This window comes from Aristolochia californica, unplaced genomic scaffold (assembly GCF_029961685.1).
Source record: "Aristolochia californica isolate CCGP_79_NKW_82.1479 unplaced genomic scaffold, dmAriCali1.0.hap1 SCAF_5, whole genome shotgun sequence".
NCBI lineage: Eukaryota > Viridiplantae > Streptophyta > Magnoliopsida > Piperales > Aristolochiaceae > Aristolochia > Aristolochia californica.
Genome location: NW_027182214.1, coordinates 41,320,755 through 41,340,214, shown reverse-complemented (window position 1 = coordinate 41,340,214; position 19,460 = coordinate 41,320,755). Strand labels below are relative to the sequence as shown.

The 19,460-nt window shown below is 37.3% G+C and overlaps 1 protein-coding gene across 1 annotated transcript; it reads left to right on the top strand.

Moving 5' to 3' along the window:
- The first annotated feature begins 206 nt into the window (after nucleotides 1-206).
- LOC137965554 (potassium transporter 1-like) lies at nucleotides 207-4,527 on the top strand. Its single transcript, XM_068811820.1, has 9 exons — nucleotides 207-385; nucleotides 770-1,013; nucleotides 1,406-1,651; nucleotides 1,837-1,887; nucleotides 2,005-2,265; nucleotides 2,336-2,388; nucleotides 2,470-2,584; nucleotides 2,846-3,100; nucleotides 3,323-4,527. The coding sequence occupies exons 1-9, from the start codon at nucleotides 326-328 to the stop codon at nucleotides 4,243-4,245; spliced, it is 2,208 nt and encodes a 735-aa protein (XP_068667921.1). The 5' UTR covers nucleotides 207-325; the 3' UTR covers nucleotides 4,246-4,527.
- Nucleotides 4,528-19,460: the final 14,933 nt, after the last annotated feature.

Genomic DNA, 19,460 nt, shown 5'->3' with positions numbered 1-19,460 from the left:
CCTGTGTTGATGAAATCAATGGCTTCTATCTCTGAGAGTTCCAGTTCCTGTGGTATTTGTCTGGTTGGTCAGCTACTAACCCAGTAGCGTGCTGCGGATCGAAAGAGAGAGAGAGAGAGAGAAAGAGGAAACTCTGCTTGCACACTTTAACTTCTGGCAACATATTTACTGGAATACAAAGAAAAGGGGAAGAAACTGCTCGCTGTTTACTGTTGACTGGCCATTCTCACGCTTTATATTCAAAGAATATCTCTCTGTTTCTCTTGAAAGGAAACTGCGGACTTCCAAAGTGCATTCTTCCTCTCCCTGAATTGTCGTCTATGCCATGAGTCCTGTGGCTCAGACACCACCGCCGCTACCACGGGAAGAAGGACTCTGTGCGCAGGTGCCTTTCTTTGTGAAGCCGGACATGCTGTGATTTTTTTCTTCTTCTGTCTTCTGTTTCTGCTTCAAATTTTCTTTCTTTGAGCTTCATGTAAAATGGGTCTGAAGTAAAAGGTGATACTGCTTCACTTTCTTCCTGTTTTTCTTGCCGTTTCACTCTGTTTTCTGTTGATTGTTCTTTCAGTTGGGGAAAATGGGTTGTATTTGAAGATAGAGTTCCTTAAGCTGATGCTTGTGTATTTTTCTCTTTCTATGTTTTCTACTGATGCATGCGTAAATGTCGATGATCATTCTTCTAGTTTATCCGCTTCCGTTCGTTGAATGTAAATGACAGAGCTTGGATTGGTCTTATCTCTGACATAGTGATTTTGGTGTACCAAACTAGAACTTGAAAAGGGCTTCTTGCAAGGCTGTCCTGACGCTTGCTTATCAGAGTCTTGGAGTGGTCTACGGTGACCTTAGTACGTCTCCTCTCTATGTTTATAAGACCACCTTCTCAGGAAAGTTAAGACTTCATGAAGATGACGAGGAAATTTTTGGTGTGCTTTCCTTCATCTTCTGGACACTGACCCTCATTCCTCTGGTCAAGTACATTTTCATTGTATTATCAGCAGATGACAATGGAGAAGGTACGATTCATTATCCTATTTGAATACGAGAAACATAAGACCCAATTCAAGTTGCTTGAGGTGCTTCTTTGGGAGATTGTTCAGAAATCTGGTTGAATGGGCAGTCCAGTCGATCTGAGTGGTCTTCAAGGGGGTCTCTTCCTGATCCTAGAGTAAATGCTCATTGGATGGTTGACTATTCTGGCATATTGTTTCAACATTCTCAACCCAGGGGCCATGCAAGCTGCTTCTGTTTGCCCTGCCCCTTGAGCCTTGCCAAATAAAATTGAACCTCTAGGTTTCCTGGGAATTGGTTCTCACTGCAGTAACTCTGCAAGCAACTAAACTAAATCGTATGATAAAACTACAATTCAGTCAGTTCTAATCATTTCTTTCGGATGATTATAGTGCAGGTGGTACATTTGCCTTGTACTCCCTTCTGTGCAGACATGCAAAACTATGCATTCTGCCCAACCAACAAGTGGCTGATGAAAAGTTATCTACATATGAAACTGAAGAAGCATCTACTACGTGGCAGAGTCCTGTGCTTAAATCATTATTCGAAAAGCACCCCAAATTTCGTTATGCATTGTTGATTGTTGTATTGCTTGGGACATGTATGGCAATTGGGGACGGCATCCTCACTCCGACAATTTCAGGTAATACTCTAGCTAGGTTACTATTTAGTCATCATCTAAAGTATTGAACAAATTAAACCTGGCTTTCTTGAGATTTTAATCAGTTTAAAGTTACCTACTGGTTAAGTTTCAAAGAAGTGATTATCCTATGCTTTTAAGTGAATTTCATCTGAATTTTGACTTGAAGCAAACTTGTTTTTGGTCAGTTCTTTCTGCAGTATCAGGCCTTAAAGTGAAGATTGATAAACTTCATGAGAGTAAGTTTGTGTATACTCAGCTGTGAGTTGATTAGTATAATCTTTGTTCTTATTCTCATTTCTGTTAAATTTTTAGATTTCAGCGTTCTCAAAGCTAAGATAGTTATGAATATTCAGATTATACTGTGGTGATTGCTTGCGTGATTCTCGTGGCTCTCTTTTCTCTTCAATGTCATGGTACAAACAAGGTTGCTTTCATGTTTGCACCAATAATTACAGCATGGCTTCTGTGTATTAGTGGCATCGGTTTATACAATATATTTCGATGGAACCCAATTATAGTACGTGCACTTTCTCCCCTTTACATGTTCAAATTCCTTAAGAGCATGGGCAAAGAAGGATGGATCTCACTGGGAGGAGTAGTTCTTTGTATTACAGGTATATTTCTTTGGACAAACGGTTATCTCTTCGGTAGTTCTCTTTGTAAAGCTATCAACCATTTGTGCAGGTGCAGAAACTATGTTTGCTGATTTGGGTCATTTCTCTCCATTTTCTATTAAGGTAAATTTCTATTTGGAAAATTTTATTGCGTAGTTTACTTTAGATTTCCATGTACTTAAGTCATCTGTTTGGTCATTGCAGATTGCTTTCACGTGTCTGGTTTATCCCTGCCTAGTTGTGGCTTACATGGGTGAAGCTGCCTATCTTTCAAAGCACCATGAAGATATCCAAAGTAGCTTCTATAAGGCCATACCAGGTAACAAAGCATATGTTATCCTTTCATGACTCTGTCCTTCAAGTTTCAGCTTCTCTATAATGGCTTTACATTGGAGCAACTATTCTGAGATGATTTCTAGACCGCTCAAATTCCACCCACCCAGGTTGCAGTGGCCTATAACTGGATAGTTATTTAAAAATGCAAGTGGTCTACATTTTCTCTCTTTTGAGTGTTCCTTAGTAAATGCCCTCATGACTTGTACCCTGTTCGTTTTTGTAATCAATTCTTGCTTGCCTGCAGAACCTGTTTTTTGGCCAGTTTTTATTGTGGCCACATTAGCAGCGATTGTGGGAAGCCAGGCTGTTATATCGGCCACCTTCTCCATGGTCAGCCAGTGTTGTGCCTTGAGCTGCTTCCCTCGAGTGAGGATTGTTCATACTTCAAGTAGAATATTTGGTCAAATTTACATACCTGAAGTCAATTGGATATTAATGTGCTTATGTTTAGCTGTCACCATCGGTTTAAGGGACACCAACATGATTGGCCATGCTTATGGTATGATGCTGATCTCTTATAAACATTCTTTAAAATCTCGCATGGTATTTATTGATTCAGTGAAGTCAAGTGGACCTCAGTGTCCTAGCAAAAAAAAAAGAAAAAAAAAAAAGTTATGACTAGAGATGATTAACAGTGGATTATGCATATCCTGAAACTGAGTTAAACAGTTCCATTTTTCAAATTTCTGTACCTGACTTGGTTGGAATGTCTCATTTTCAGGACTGGCTGTCACGACAGTAATGTTTGTGACGACTTGCTTGATGGCTATGGTGATAATAATTGTGTGGAAGCAAAAGATAGTTCTGGCCCTTGCTTTCCTACTCTTCTTTGGATCATTTGAGTTACTGTACTTCTCATCATCCCTATTGAAGATTGCTGAAGGTGGATGGGTTCCACTTGTTTCGTCTCTAATCTTCATGGCCATCATGTACACTTGGAACTATGGTACACTGAAGAAGCACGAATTTGATGTGGAGAACAGGGTCTCGATGAAAAGATTATTGGCTTCAGGTTCAAGTCTGGGCATGGTCCGTGTGCCTGGAATAGGACTCATGTACAGTGACCTTATCACAGGGGTGCCTGCAGTTTTTGGGCACTTTGTAACAAACTTGCCTGCTTTCCACCAGGTATTAGTTTTTGTCTGTGTGAAATCTGTTCAAGTGCCCTACGTCAGTGAGGCAGAACGGTTTCTGGTCGGGAGAATCGGGCCAAAAGAGTATAAAATGTTTAGATGTATAGTCAGGTATGGCTACAAGGACCTCCAAGAGAATTATGACTTTGAGAACAGATTACTTTCTAAAATTGTGGACTTCATAGAGATGGAAGGAGAGGAATCTCATCATTATGCTGTCTCAGATGGTGAGATCCTTGATAGAGAAGTTGTGCAGCCTGAGTCTCGAAGTTCAGATAATAATTCGATCATCAAAGAAGAGTCTATCGAGATTTTGAAAGCTAAAGAATCTGGGGTCGCTTATATCATTGGGCACTCGTATGCAAAGGCAAAGAAATCTTCCTCTCTCCTCAAGAAGTTTGTGATCAATTTTGTCTATGAGTTTCTTAGCAAAAACTGCCGGGGCCCTGATGTAGCCCTCAGCATTCCTCACACTTCTTTACTTGAGGTGGGTATGATCTACTATGTGTAACAAGAGGAAAAAGAAGTGGGGATGTTGAGTTCTCTTATGGAGACGCTTAAGAGGCAGGCCTTTGTCCTGGAAGCTAAGCTGAGAGACTAATTGTACAGATGAAAGCTCAGGATTGATCCTTAAAACACAGAGAAGATGGTATTTATAGGTTTTGAGAAGATGTATTTTCATTTTTTCACATGTAAATGGGCTTGGATAGAAATCTCCATTTTGAAACCAAATGAAACCTGTAATTGACTTTATCCAAATTCTTCGGTATTTTTAATAGACTTTTAATGGACTTGGATGGGTTAACACTCTAGCGTTCTCTTTCTGAATTTGTTTTCTCTGGACGGAAACCTTCTTAAAGAGTAAAAACTCTGAATTGTAGAGCTGGATTGCAGGATTGATTTGAAGATTCAAGTTAGCAAGTAATTAAGATTCCTAATATGAGTGTTAAATCTGTGTGCGTTTGGTTGGGGTCCGGTTTCAACTGGTTTCTTACTGTGTGTGGAGCTCTAGAAAGGCTGCTGGCTGAGTTCTAAGTTGGAGTGAGATGGATGTTGGCCCCGATTTCTACTTGTAATGATTAACATAGTTGGAAGAAGTTGTTATTTGAGGAACATAGATTGTTTGGAAATGTTGTGGGGTTTCATCTGTTAATTTCGCGGAATCTCATGTCTGACTGAGTGAAATTTACCAAGGATTCAGTCGGAGGATCTTGTGTGAAGTATATTACTTTCTCTATTAAAATTCTTTTTGTCGAAATGATATAAGAGGTAAATCAAATTAACAAAGAGCTAGAAAAGAACATTAAAAAAAAAACAGAATGAAGTCGAGAAGGAGAATCTTTATCTAAAATATTGAATTATCGCTATATTAAGTATGGTTGTAGAGCACAAATAGAATCTATTATCCATTACCAAATAATAATAATAATAATAATAATAATAATAAATCAAGAACAAATTTGAGGAATATTGTATATGCAAAAGAGGGCAAGTGGGAATCTTATAGAACCAATTAGAAACGTAATCTCTATGAAAGAGGTGCAAGCATGGTAGTTTTGTAGAAGACGAGGAAAAGGAGTTGAGTGCCATTTCTCCATTGACGTGGAGTAACACAGATTTAAAGAGACTCCTAATTGGTTACAAACTAACTTTTCAGCTACGTATCGTAGTTGGATATAATATTTACATCTTAATTTATCTTTATCTTTATCATAGTTTATCTTTATCTTTATCATGCCGCAAGATGGAGCTCCAAGAGGAAAGTTCAATCTTGTTCTTCAAGAAAAAGAAACGTATTCGCAAAAACGGTTTGGTGAAAGCATCAACTAATTGATCACTAGAGGAAACAAGAGTAACATGAAGAACGATACTCTGAACTTGTTCGTGAATGAAGTGGTAATCCAAAACAAAATATTTCATGCGGGAGTGAAATACTGGATTGGAGCACAGATTTATAGCACCGACATTGTCACAATAAAGTACTAGTTGTTGTGGAAGAAAAACACCCAATTCAATGAGAAGAGAGCAAATACACCTGATTTCAGTTGCAGTAGTTGTAACAGATCGATATTCCGCCTCCATAGATGAGTGAGCCACAGTCCATTGCTTCTTAGAAATCCAAGACATAGGATTGCGACCTAGGTAAATAAGATGAGCATATGTGAAAGTGAAATCATCTTTGTTTCCTACCCAATCAACATAAGAAAACACATGGAGAGACAAAGGAGATTGTCGATGTAAGACACTACTATGATCCAAAGTCCCGCAAAGATAGCGCAACAAGCATCTCACATCATCTCAGTGGTCAATAGTAGGACAATGCATAAACTGAGATAAGTTATTCACCACATAAGTAATGTCAGAGCACGTAAGTGACAAGTATTGGAGACTACCAATAACAGTCTGATATTCAAATGGATCAAAGAGGGTCGTACCCGATTGAAGTGTGAGTGTAAAGGACGTGGCGAGAGGTGTTACTGTATGTTTTGTATTAGTCATGCGTTTGGGAGCAAGGAGATCAGAAATATACTGCCATTGAGACAAAAACAATCCTTGAGAATGAGGAACAACTTCAATGTCGAGAAAGTAAGTCAATGAGTCAAGATCCTTGAGCGAAAATCTTTGAGCAAGAAGATTGAAAAATATTGCAATAGCTTGATTATTGTCTCCTATAATAATAATGTTATCCACATAGACCAGAATATATAACACAACAATATTTGTGAGAGAGATAAATAGAGAGGAGTCTGCATGAGAGTTGGCGAAGCCAGCGATGATAAGAAACTTGCGCAACTCATGATACCAAGTATGTGGAACTTGTTTGAGACCGTAGAGAGTGAGAATGGTAACTTGTGACTCTTGTTTCATTGACAAGAATTGCAATTGAAGTTAAAATTCGAAGGATGCGACTAATCTAATTTAAAATTAGACATTATGTGCTTGAGAATGTTAGATGATGGATAACCTAAGTGATTTATGTTATGCAGACTAAGTAGTCTTGACACTAGAAAAGGTGATTTATTGGTTGTGACTTGATTGAGGATGACGTCCATTCGTACACACCATCCTTAATTCAACCCTGCAAAAGTGTTGCCCCCGTGCAAAGATCATTCACATGAAAAGAAGTAAGTAAAAGTTCAATGGAAAAATTGTTAGCTTGACATAACTGAGAAATGGAAATAAGATTGTTGTATATGGTAAGAACACAGAATATTGTTTAAGAAAAATTGACGTGAGGGTGTAGAGAGAGATTTGTAACCAATATGAGTAATAGGGAGACTAGTGCCATCACCAATCACAATGTCGTCAGTACTGTCATAAAGAATGTGAAAAAAGGGATTGCTCAAGTCCATGGTAACATGGTGTGATGTTCTACTGTCCAATAGCCAAGCATAACTAGTAGAAGAGTTGGCGGTTGCAAGATGAACTTGTGGTTGTCATGGTGTCGACGGGTGAGGTTCTCATTGAAGAGGTTGGCGAGTAGCCTAGGGCTATGACAAGTGTTGTTACATTTGACGAGGCTGTTATCAACCATTCTGTGTGACGGCATTGGTGAGACTAGAGGTTGTGGGCGGTAGGAGGATGCCCTAGGTTGTTGTTGATGACGATTACTTGACTTACTAGAATTGGCTAGATTTTCTGAAGTTGGAAGTGGAGATGAGTGACCTTGATGGACACGTAGCAAAAATCCCTTGTTGATGAGTTTTTTTATGTAGTTCTTCAAACGAAATTAGCATGTCACAACCATAGATAATATCGACACTCATCGTTGAGTCCATTCAAAATTTTCTCAGTGAGATCCTTTGAATCCATAGGTGGTCCTAGGGGCGCAAGTTCATCAGCATGTGATTTAACAAACGACATATAATTCATAATATATTGAGATCCCTTAGTGGCATACTTGAGTTGTTCCTTTATCTGCTTGATGTGACTGTTCGAGGATGGAGCATAAGTGCGGGTCAGAGTATTCTAGGGTTCATAAGAGGTCTTTAATTGAGTGATAAGCAGAGAGATGGTATGAGAGAGCCGACCAGAGCACCAAAAATCAGCTTGTCCTAAGGAACCCATGTTATTCAGATTGAGAGCGGCGAGATTATTGACAGTCTTTGTGGTTGAGTGTGCAGGATAGGAACCATCAACAAACTTGTATAGATGATAAAAATGGTTTCCATCCGACACTTTCAACAAAGATAATTGGTATATATGAGTTTGATAGAATTACAGATGTTGAACATCGTAATAGGTTTGATTGGATCATGGGTATTGGAAATAGTAGTTTGAGTCTTTTCAAAAACTTTGAGTAAGAGACAACAGGGCTTCATGATGCAGGGATTTTTTTGGCACTTGACTCGAATGAGCTTCAAGGTTCGGGCACAGGGGGAAAATAATTTCTCCCTTATGCCAAGACGACGTGGGGGGTAAGGGAGTTTGGGTGGCACAATGCAGTCAGCAACAGCTTAAAAGCGGTCTCAGTAGTCCAAGCTAACGGAAAAGAAATGAGCAAAAGAAATACCAATATCTACGACGGAAGCGACGACAATGGCAGCGATGGCTTTGGACGTCCCTCAGATTTGGCTACAACAACGATTTCCGGCAATAGCAAGCCATAAGGCAAAAACTTCGGCGAGATCTGACGATTTTCTTCCTCTCAAGTCATCCATGCAAATGGACCTCACTGTCTCCCTTCATCTTCAAGCTCTTGAGGAAAACTTCCACCAAGAAAGGATAATTGGCTGATCATGACTCACCCTCGACAGCGCTGCAACCATCCTCTCTTGCACCACTATATCAATGTCGCTCGTCCATGCTGCGGGTTTTGGTCTAAAGAGATAAACCATCGAAGAACGGCGCAATAAGCGTCGGAGCAGAAGTCAAACATGGAAAGAATGCCAAAGAAGAACTGGAAGTACCTGTAATTTGGAGAAAACAGAATCTAACAGTTCAAATAGAAGAACCTGTCTACTCTGAGGGTACCGACTTGATGAGCAACAGACGGTAGGGAGCTGTCTAGGGAACATGTATCATGAAGGAAGAAGATCACGGCGTTGTTGCGGGTAATTGAGGGGGTGAGAACAATAGAGATATGATCGACAACTATGTGAATCAGAGAAGCCATGAAAGAAAGATAGGTTGTAAGCAACGAAGAAGAATCACAGAGGGTGAGGAAGGAGGAGAGTGCAGCAGAGATGATAATGGGAACGAACAAGTGTTGGTTTTATGTATAACAGAACATCCAAATCTTGCCACTTGTACAATCTAAATCCATATCCAAATCCAAGTAGGAAGATGACTCTACCTAGTCAGAAACATTTCTCTTTTTTGCGAGCTTATAGATTGAAGATTAGTTTTGAAATGCTTGATAAAAGCACCGAATAGTTGAATTTCATATTTAGGGGGGTTTAGTCCACAATGAAGTAGAATGAATTCCCCCTGCATTACTTAGTTCATTTCTCCCTCTCGGCGTACCATCGGAGCGTCGCCGTTGCTTGCTGGCCCACCGCTGATGAAGACGATGCGCGCTAAGGAAGACGATGTTTAATTTTTCCCAAGTTAGGAAAAATTAAACCATCTTCATAATTGGTTTAATTATTCAATTAATTAAACCATTAGGTTTCCATTTTTTAATATATTATTAATTAATAATATGTAAAATATATATTATGTTATTGATAAATTAATTTATTTATTTTTTTATTATGTATTTATTTATTTTGTATTAAAATAGTGAGTTTTAATGTTAAACTATATCTTATGTTATTAAAAAATAATTTATTTATTTATTATAATCACTTATGTTATTTTTAACTTTTTTATTTATTTTAAAAAAAATTATTCTACTCACGTATAATTATTGTTTTAATTTATATTAAACTATAATCATTAAGTAATATAATATAGTTTTTCATTAATTAGGATATTAATATATTCTAATACTACACGTTAAATCACTTATAAGCATAGTAACCATGTTTATTTTGGTTAATTATCTATTTAGGTATATATTCTATTTAAGTATATTATAAAATGTTACTCATTTTCTTCTTTATATCATACTTTTCATTTGGGGGTACTAACACTTGAACTCGTCTACACTAACCCCCCCGCCCCTTGGTAAAGTGGACTAGGAAATTCAAGCCATTATTTGATGAACTAGGAAATCGGTAAATCATAAAGAAAACTACAATCGCTTCATCTATTCTAGATAACATAAACCAATAGAAATTGCTGCTCACTCACACAGAAAAATTACATTTTACGGCAATTTTATTATTAAATTTGAAAATGCATAAAATCAAAGATCATCTTACCTAATATAATATAAATACTTTAACCTGAAATAAACAACATATAGCATCAATTACAACAACAATGATAATAATGAAGATATGATATTTGGAACTTCTTAAGAAAGATGCATTGAAAAGGAACTGAAAAGGAAGCAAGAATCCAAGTAATAATGTTGCAGGGAAAGCTGATATATTCAAGTTGAAGAAAATAGAAGTCGGTCGCTAGCTGATTGTCGTCGAAGTCCGGTCAGGAAGCCCGGCATATCATGGATTAGGAAAACCGTGGTATTCACGAGTGAGTTTGTGACTTTCTTTCTGTTTATCTTCTACAAATCGTTTTGAATTTTGCGACTGAGGTTGGGAGTTGTGGATGTGCATCGATTTTGTTCTCATTTCTGATCTAGGGAATGGATTTTTAAACGAATTGAACTTGACTTCCGAGATGAATTGACCGACTCTGAAATGTTAGCGACTCGTAAAATTTACTGTTGAGTAGGACTACCTCAGTAACAGCAACGGCTCCGATCGAAAAATCGGAAGCAGCAGCAGTCGCAGCTGTAGCAACGGTGCCAACAGCAACAGCTCAAGTATAATTCACCGAACAGTTTACTCATCAGCAGACGCACCGCCTTCCCTCGACGAGTGCCTCCCTCACTCCTGCGTTCAATGCGTGCGTAACGTCTCCCCTCTCCCTGGACACTCTCGATGTGGACCAGGCACACCTCCTCTGCTCTCGTGTCAGGTTACCCTCCGCCGCGGAATCGGGCCCTATACGCTACTTCCGTCGAGTACCGTCGCAGCTGGCTCCCATTTCTTCGCCGCTTTCGCCCATCGAGAACGGTGCCGTCAAGATCGCCGCCATTGCACAAGTTACCGGTGGAGATTGCGGAAGAGAAAGTCCTTGTAATGGATGGAATTCTGGTGGACGAGCCGCCCGGTGCCGCTCGCGCTCCGTCATCGGCGTCGGAATTAGGCATTTTCTCTCAGACAGAGGTCTGCCGCTTGCGTGCGTCAAAATGCCTGGTGCTCATTCCGCTCACCTCTCGTTTCCGACGTCGTTCTTTACTGTTCGATTCTCAGTTTGCAGAAGGAAAAGAGCAACTGCGATCAGCACGGCAGTTTCAAACGCCATCGTTGAATTGCATTCTTGTTTCCTTTTCAGTTCCTTTCTTCTTCAATTTTATGCATTTTCAAATTCGATTTTATAAAGGTCAGGAAAGTATCGTAAAGAAATGGGAATTTACCCAAAATAACTATTTAAAATAACTTATTTTCAAAAATTACAACGTCATCAAAATATTTTGAAAACTACCCACTGGTCGACTGCACATGTGTGTAGTTAAAAGTGACACATAAGTTTTTGACTATTTACATATCGCCACGTCATCAGTGTAGTAAAGTTAGATGAACACATCGTCTGCCATGTCATTATTTTGCCACGTCATCTGCCAAGTCATTAACTAAAAAATAAATAATTTTAAAAAATAAAAAAATAAAATACACTTTTTATTACTTTATATCTAAAATAATAAATTAAAAAAATCTAATAAACAAATAAAAAATTAACTCTTACTTATTTAATTCCATTTAATATCAATAAAAATATTTATTAAATTAAAAAAATTTACCGTTACACTTTATATTACTTTATATTTTTTAAAATAAAAAATAAAATAAGTATAATAATTAGATTTAAAATATTTATAAAATGAAAAAATATACAAAAAATTATTTTAGAGTTTAAAAATAAAATTTATTTGTATAATTTTTACCACATTATTTAAAAAATAATAAATTATTAAAAATATATATTAGTTAATTAAAAATCTTACAACACCTTTTATTATCAATTAAAAATATTTATTAACTGAAAAAAAATGAAAATTTTACTTGAGTTTAAAAAATAAATGTATCGGTACACTTTTTATTACTTTATATTTAAAATAATAATTTATAAAAAATCTTACTCTTACCAATTTAACACCTTTTTATTATCGATTTAAAAAACATTTTAATTAAAATTTTTGAAAATTTTTGTTTTGAGTTTTAAAATCAAATTTATCAATACATTTTTTTCAAATTTATCGATAGACTTTTTATTACCTTATATTTAAAATAATTTAAAATAAAATAAATATACTAATTAATTAAAAAATCTTACTCTAACTAATTTAATATATTTTATTATCGATTTAAAATTTATTTTAATTTTTTAATTGAGAGGCCGAGGCCGAGGCCGAACGGAGGCAGCAGGCACTACGAGAGGGGGTGAGAGGAGAGGATAGGAGGCCAAGGCTGGGAGAGAGGAGAGGGGGCAAGAGGAGAGGAGCCCGAGCGGCAGCGACAGGGCGAGAGGAGAGGAGAAAGATGAGCAGGCAAATAAAAAGTGTATTTTTTAATAAAAAAATTAATTTTTTATTCCATGTTTAATTAGATGATGTGGCGATATAATGACATGGAAAACGACGTGTTCATCTAATTTCACTGCACTGATGATGTGGCAACATGTAAGCAGTCAAAGCTTACGTGTCACCTTTGACTGCACACATGTGCAGTGGACCGGTCAAAGTTGGATAGTTTTCAAAATATTTTGATGACGTCGTTGTTTTTCAAAATAAGTTGTTTTAAATGGTTATTTTGGTTAAATTCCCTAAAGAAACTTACCAATGTGAACTTGGAATAGTCATCTACATTCAGTAAAGTGAGACATTTCCATTTGCTTAGGGTTCTGAGTAAGTCCAATTAAATCCATGTGGATTAATTGAAGATGTTGAGGGGTAGAAACTACATTCTTAGCTTTGAAAGAGTTTTTGTGTTGTCTTCCAAATTGACAAGAATCACGAAGTTTCTTTCTTACAAATTTTTTTATTTGGTGGTCTTCTTACTAGGTTTTTCTTCACTAATTTGTTCAAGGAATTTATTCCTAGCCTCTTATGATATAACCAAGATTCATCACTACTTGCACCCTAAACAAATGATACTAGTTGAGGGAAAGCCAACTATGTTTACAACAAAGAGATTTCTATTTCTTTGTCCTTGTAAAACTAGTTCATCATTTTCATTCTTCTACGCATTTGTCCTTCTAAAAAAAAAAAAAAACTTTATTTTCTTTATCACAAAATTGGTTATTGCTATGTAAACCATGTATCAACCCTTCAACATAATAAACATAGGATATGAAATAGTAGGATGTGCCTATTTTGCCAATTCCTTTTATGGTACCTTGACTACTGTCTCCAAAAGTTACATGACCTTGAGCAGTTGTCATCCAAGATCCAAACATCCTTTCGTGCCTTGTCTCGGAGACATACATCACAAAAAGATCAATCCTTAGAGGTCCCATTGAGGTTGGGTCTCTTTGGGAAGTCATTTGATCTACTAGGTGATTTGGGCATCCAAACTTGTTTACCCATGGTTTTGTCGGTTACCACAACCCTAGGTTGGGTCTCTTTGATGCCATTTGAGTTTTTAATTTGGCAAATGTGGGCATAATGTTCAAACTCATTGCAATAGTGATATCTAATGTGAGGAACGAGAATGAACTTCTTATTTTGCCTTTTTCTTATTCTTCCCAATTTTCCTACTAGGTGTGTTCTTTTGTGATCGTGTTTTGAGTTGTTGTTCTAACTCAATAATCTTCTTTTCAAAAACTAGCCAATCACAAGAGAGTTTATCAATCACACCACTTTGCTGTGAAGCATTGGCAACATGGCTTTCATTTTCTTCCTTCAAGGCAACAAGCTTACTCTTGAGCTTTGTAATCTCATTTTTTTTTTAGCATTGTATTCTTCCTTATACTTATTTAGACTATGAATTAATTTTTCTATAAGAAGTTGGAGTCGCTTACCTCTTTGGAAGTAGTGGAGTTATCATCCTCAATGGCCATGAGACCCACACCACTCTCTTCTTCCTTCTAGTGGTTGAACTATTCTTCCATTTCATCCTAAGTTGAGATCAAAACCTTCTTCTTCTTCTTCTTTGGATATTTTCTTGTGAATGGGATTATACCTTCTAGATTTGGGCATTTGTTTCTTTTATGCCTTGGTTTTCAAGACTCATAGCAATCATCGGTCTTTTCAAAGATTTATCAATGTTGTTCTCAAATTAGCCTCTTCTAAAGTTTTTTCTTTTTCCTATACATCTTTTGAAGATACCTAGTGATAAAACCCACCTTACCAAGCATTCTTCACTAATGTTATCATTAACACTAGATTTGGCCTTGAGAACAAGAGTTTTCCTTTTGGGTTGTTTTTTTTTCTCTTTTTTCATCATATTCCATCTCATATGCAAGGAAGATCCCAAGTAGCTCTTTCGAACTTATTATTTTAAAATTCACATTCTCACAAACCATTGTCTTCCTCATGTCCCATAAGAATTGATAAAAAACAAGGTCTCACAGCCTACAAATCCCCAGTGCTGACCCTAACACTCAAATTTGGAAGAAAAAAAATCGAAGAGGAGAGAGTAAAACAGACCTGTCTTAATTATTGGGGGTGCCTTCATTGCATTACCAATATCTCCCATCGAATAAATAAATGGGTCCCCACCGATCTCAATGTCTATTCCGATGTGAACCAATTTTCTGTGTTTAAGCTGCTGATTCGTATGGGAACAGAGCAAGCAGCAAGATGACATCCAAAAAACCAAATGATTTAGATTCCTTAGTTTGGATTTGTCGGTAGATGGATAGAAACTCTAACATGCAAGGTTCATCACATATATCTCCATTCAGTCTTCTGGACAGCTAACTTGTACTTCACTTTACCTCTCACCATGATTTGCCTTGTCCCTGACATGAATGCAAGATACCCTCATACTCACAAAAAGTCGTAAATCAATAATGGGTTTACAGATCGAAATCAGAAGCTGAGAATGTACTAAAATGCTTCCTCTCCACACATCCAACAATATCTCAGAGGGAAGAGGCAAGTAGGCCTCTTCTCTTCTCAGTCTCTTCCTCTCCACTACCCGCTAATAATATTGCCTTGAGAGGTGACTACTGGATATGACCACTTCGAAGGCCGGTCGTCTACCCATCACTTTCAGACATGGAAGAAAGTGGGTGCACCTCCTCAAATTTCGCTTTGTTGCTTTATAGGAGAGGCAGCTCTCCTCCTAAGGCAACACGTGTTGCCTTTGAAGAAGACGATGATTGGAGAGTAGAGAGATCTCTGTGGCTTTAATGGTTAAAGAATGCCAGTGAAAAGTCTAGGGTGGGCGTCGTTAAAAAACGAAAAGCTATTGAGGTCGTTTTCTTTTCAATGGTGAAGGTTGATGATGGACAAAGGCTCAACCCCTAGCTGGCCTCAAGAGGGGCATTTCACCCATTTATCTTCCTTCCACTTTCCTTCTCAGTCTTCCCGGGGCTACACATCCAATCTTCTTTGTGGGTCGTCTTCTTCCTCGGTTAATGGAGTTTCAGATGGCAGAACCAAGGCGAGTTCTCAGAGCCACAGCCAGGCGGAGAAGAGACGAAGGGCGAGGATTAATGGGCATCTGTCCACTCTGAGACGTCTTATTCCTAGCGCCAACCAGGTACTGCTACATCTCCCTTTCTCTTTGTTTCATAATTTTCGAGCAAAGCACTCCCTGCTGCTTAAGCCGAGCTTGATTGTTAGTCAATAGATCAGACTCGAATTTGATCATCACAGCACACGATTCGGTTCTTCGAATCCATTTGATCTCGACCTTACCCATTAAAAATCAAATCTCTTAATCCTCCTCCCATCCCACATGTGTCAAAGAATGAGTTCCCTGTTGAAGCACCCGAGTTATTTCCAGAACAACCATTCAACAAGAACTAAAACAATATCGAATCCATTGTACTGTTTCAGCTTTTGTTCAGATCATCTCAGTCTCAGAAGCTCAGTAAACTCAATAAAAAAAAAAAAAAAAATGAAATCGTAGGTCTCTGTCCTTCTTTAATGTTGGGGGGGAATATAGACGCATGGTGAGAGACGATCAAGGGTTAAACGTCTGAATAAGGAAAAACCATTCAGAAGCGAGCATGAGAATTGAGAAGGCCTTCTCTCCCGATTTCCAGAGTTCTCCACCAGTATGTCTCCCCTTTAATGAACCTATTAAACGATTTACTAAGATTAGATTTTGTTTCATATTAATTATTGAACTGTCACTGCGACTCCATTATTCCCTTTTAATGAAGCATACCATCTTGATCCCCACCAGCATTATATATCGTCTAATGAATACTGATCACTTGTCTTATCTTCCACTGAATTGTCATGGTTTATGTAAGGATCAAATCCACCCCAAAGCAGCACCGAATTCAAATTGCTTCATCAGTTAAATCTGATTATTACCTATGAACTAATACGAGCTGTCACTCGCGCAGCTAGACAAAGCCTCTTTGCTGGCCAAGGTCATCGACCATGTGAAGGATCTCAAGAGGAAAACATGTGAGATTGATAAATGTTCCATAATCCCAACGGAGTTGGATGAAGTAACCGTTGAGCTCAACCACAACTACCCAAGTCTGAGGGTCTCTCTCTGTTGCGAGGACCGGCCGGATTTGTTCTCGGATCTGATCGGAGTCATGGATGGCCTGAGACTCAGAACAGTAAAAGCGGACATGACCACCATAGAGGGCAGGGTGAGAAATGTTTTCATCCTTTGCAGCAATAGCGGGGAAGACGGTGTCTGCTGGAGCTCTCTGAGGGACTCGCTGGAAGCAGTTCTTGGAAAGGTTATTTCATCAAATATCTCGTCTGCGTCTACTTACGACGCCAAGAGTCGAAGGATCTTGTCATCTTTCAGTTAATCCAACAATTCTACGTAAAGATTTTCCAGAGACCGCTTTTTATTAGATTTATGTTGTCAAAGAATATGAATTTCATCGTGTTTAAGAAAAGATCGAGGTGTTGTTCGAAAAATTCATTTGACTGTATTAAGAAAATATTTTGACGTAAGGGTGATTCGAAAGGGTTTTAATCTTGTGGAAGACTCAACTAATTAGCTATTCTAAGTGTAAGGATCACATATGTGAAGTTGGATCCATGACCCATCCCAAATTGACTAGCCCACTAAAGAAACCTCTTTCTCAACTAATAAAGTCAAAATCTTTGTACTCACTAATATATATAAGATTATTCTTTAACATTCCCCCTCACGTGCAGGTTCTTTTTTTTGTGGCTCTACATGTTGATAATTTGGGAGAAAGCCCATATATGAGTATTTGCTCTGATACCATATGAAGTTGGGTTGACTAGCCCACTTAGGAAGCTTCTTTCCCAACTAATAAACTCAAAATCTTTATACTCACTAATCTATATAGGACTATTCCTTGACAACATCTACTCTTTATACAGTGTTACATAATTTCCCAAAGCATTTTTTAACGTTTTAAATCTTTACTTGCTTCTACAAGCATAGAGTTTGATTTTCTCACAATTGTTTTTACTTTTGTAGTTTTAAGATTTTTATAACAATTAATACAGAAACCGAATAACAAAAAATATTTTTTTAAAATGTATTTTACTATTTAATAAAATATTTATAAATTATACAATTTTTCTAAAAATAAGATAAGTACAATTGAGGTTAAAGGGGAAAAAAATAATTTGTATTTAGTAGATTGTTAATTTTGGGCTTGTTAGTGCAATTTCACTTTCACTTACGCAAAAACGTAAGTGCCCACACGATGGAAAGTAAAAGTGAATGCACTTGTTCATTCACTTTCACTCGCTCTAGTATAAAACAAGTGAAAGTGAATTTCAACCCTAAACCCAATTCATTCACTTTCACTTGCTCGTTCGACACTCTCTACGTCCCCCTCTCACATTCCCTCTCCGTCCTCCTCTCCCTCGACATTTTCGTGCTGCCTCCTCTCGTCGTCTCAGCTCCTCTCTTTCTCTCTCATCCTCTCAGCTCCTCTTTCTTCCCCCCTCTTGCCATCTCAACTCTTCTCTTTCTCCCTTGCCTTTGAACCCTTTCTTTCCCTCTAATCGTTCGAACCCTCTTCCCTATATCAAAGTATTTTTATTTTTTATTTGTTATAATTAATTATTCTAATAATTTTATTTTACTTTGTAATTATATTATTAATTTATACTGCACTAAAATCTATCTTATATTATAAATAATATTAGATTTTATTTATTTATTAAATTAATTACTATTTATACTATATTAAATTAATAATTTAAGAGTCATAATTAAGATATTGTTCAACTAAGAATTTGATAAGTATATAGACATTATAAAAGTAAACATTTTGTTAAAGTATTCTATATTTTTTAATTAATTTAACTCATAATTTATTGTATTAATTTATATTAAACTACAATCTATCTTAATTTATAAATAAAATACCCTAATTAATTAATTATTATGTTAATATATTTTAATATTATATAAAATTACTAATTTAAGAGTGATAATTAAGATATTATTAAACTAAGAATTTGATCAAGTATCTAGACACCATAAAAGTAAATATTTTTGTTTGAGTATTCTATATTTTATAATTAATTAAATGAATGATTTAATTTTAATTCTTAATTATTGTATTAATTTAGACTAAACTATAATCTATCTTAATTTATTAATAAAATACACTACTTAATTATTTATCATATTAATCAATTTTAATATTATATTATATTACTAATTATAAAAGTAACTTATATTATATAAAGTAAGTCATTCTCTTATTTCCACTACATTTTATGCACCCACTTAGATCCCGTGCATGTCTTGCTCACTAATGAACCAAGGTCTAGATTTCCAAAATCAGTTGGGCCACGCGGCGCCGCCCTCCTCTTGGTCCCTCCCAAGCTTGAAAACAAGTCCCGGCATTCCCACCTGCCACCGCTCCTGTGAGGCCATGAGCCCCAGGGTCAAACCTCTTTTGACAAACCAACCACTTAAACAGATCCCGTCTCCTATCTGCGGCCAATTTCGCTCAGAACTGGTCCCCACCTCGGCCACTATTTAATGACGCTGGACCCTACTTCCTCTTCCCTCCTCATCTTCTCCACTCCGAAGCCACTAAACACTCCCAACTTAAATCCTTTAAGTGTGTGAACGCTGCAGACGAAAAGATTGAATCCATGGGTCGTCCCTGTTCCTTATGTTGTGGGCCCTCCACCGACGGTCTTCGATTAGGCCACATCGGCTGTGTTTATCTGTACGATCTGTCGTTACGTATGACTTTTAGAGGCATTTCAGTCGGACCACTTGGACTCCGAAGTCCAACCCAGCTGCACCCCGTGCAGTGTTACACTTGTTGGACACATTCCACTCAAGACAGATTTTTGCAACGAATCATCCCAGTCGTTGAAACGAATTCCAGATCAAGGGACGGATAGATTCCCGAAACGGAATTACCGGTTATAGGCATTCATTACTGCTGTCACCCAAACAGAAACCTAAAGCCCAACGGCCACAGAACCACACGTCGTCTCCTGGTTCGATGTTCAAC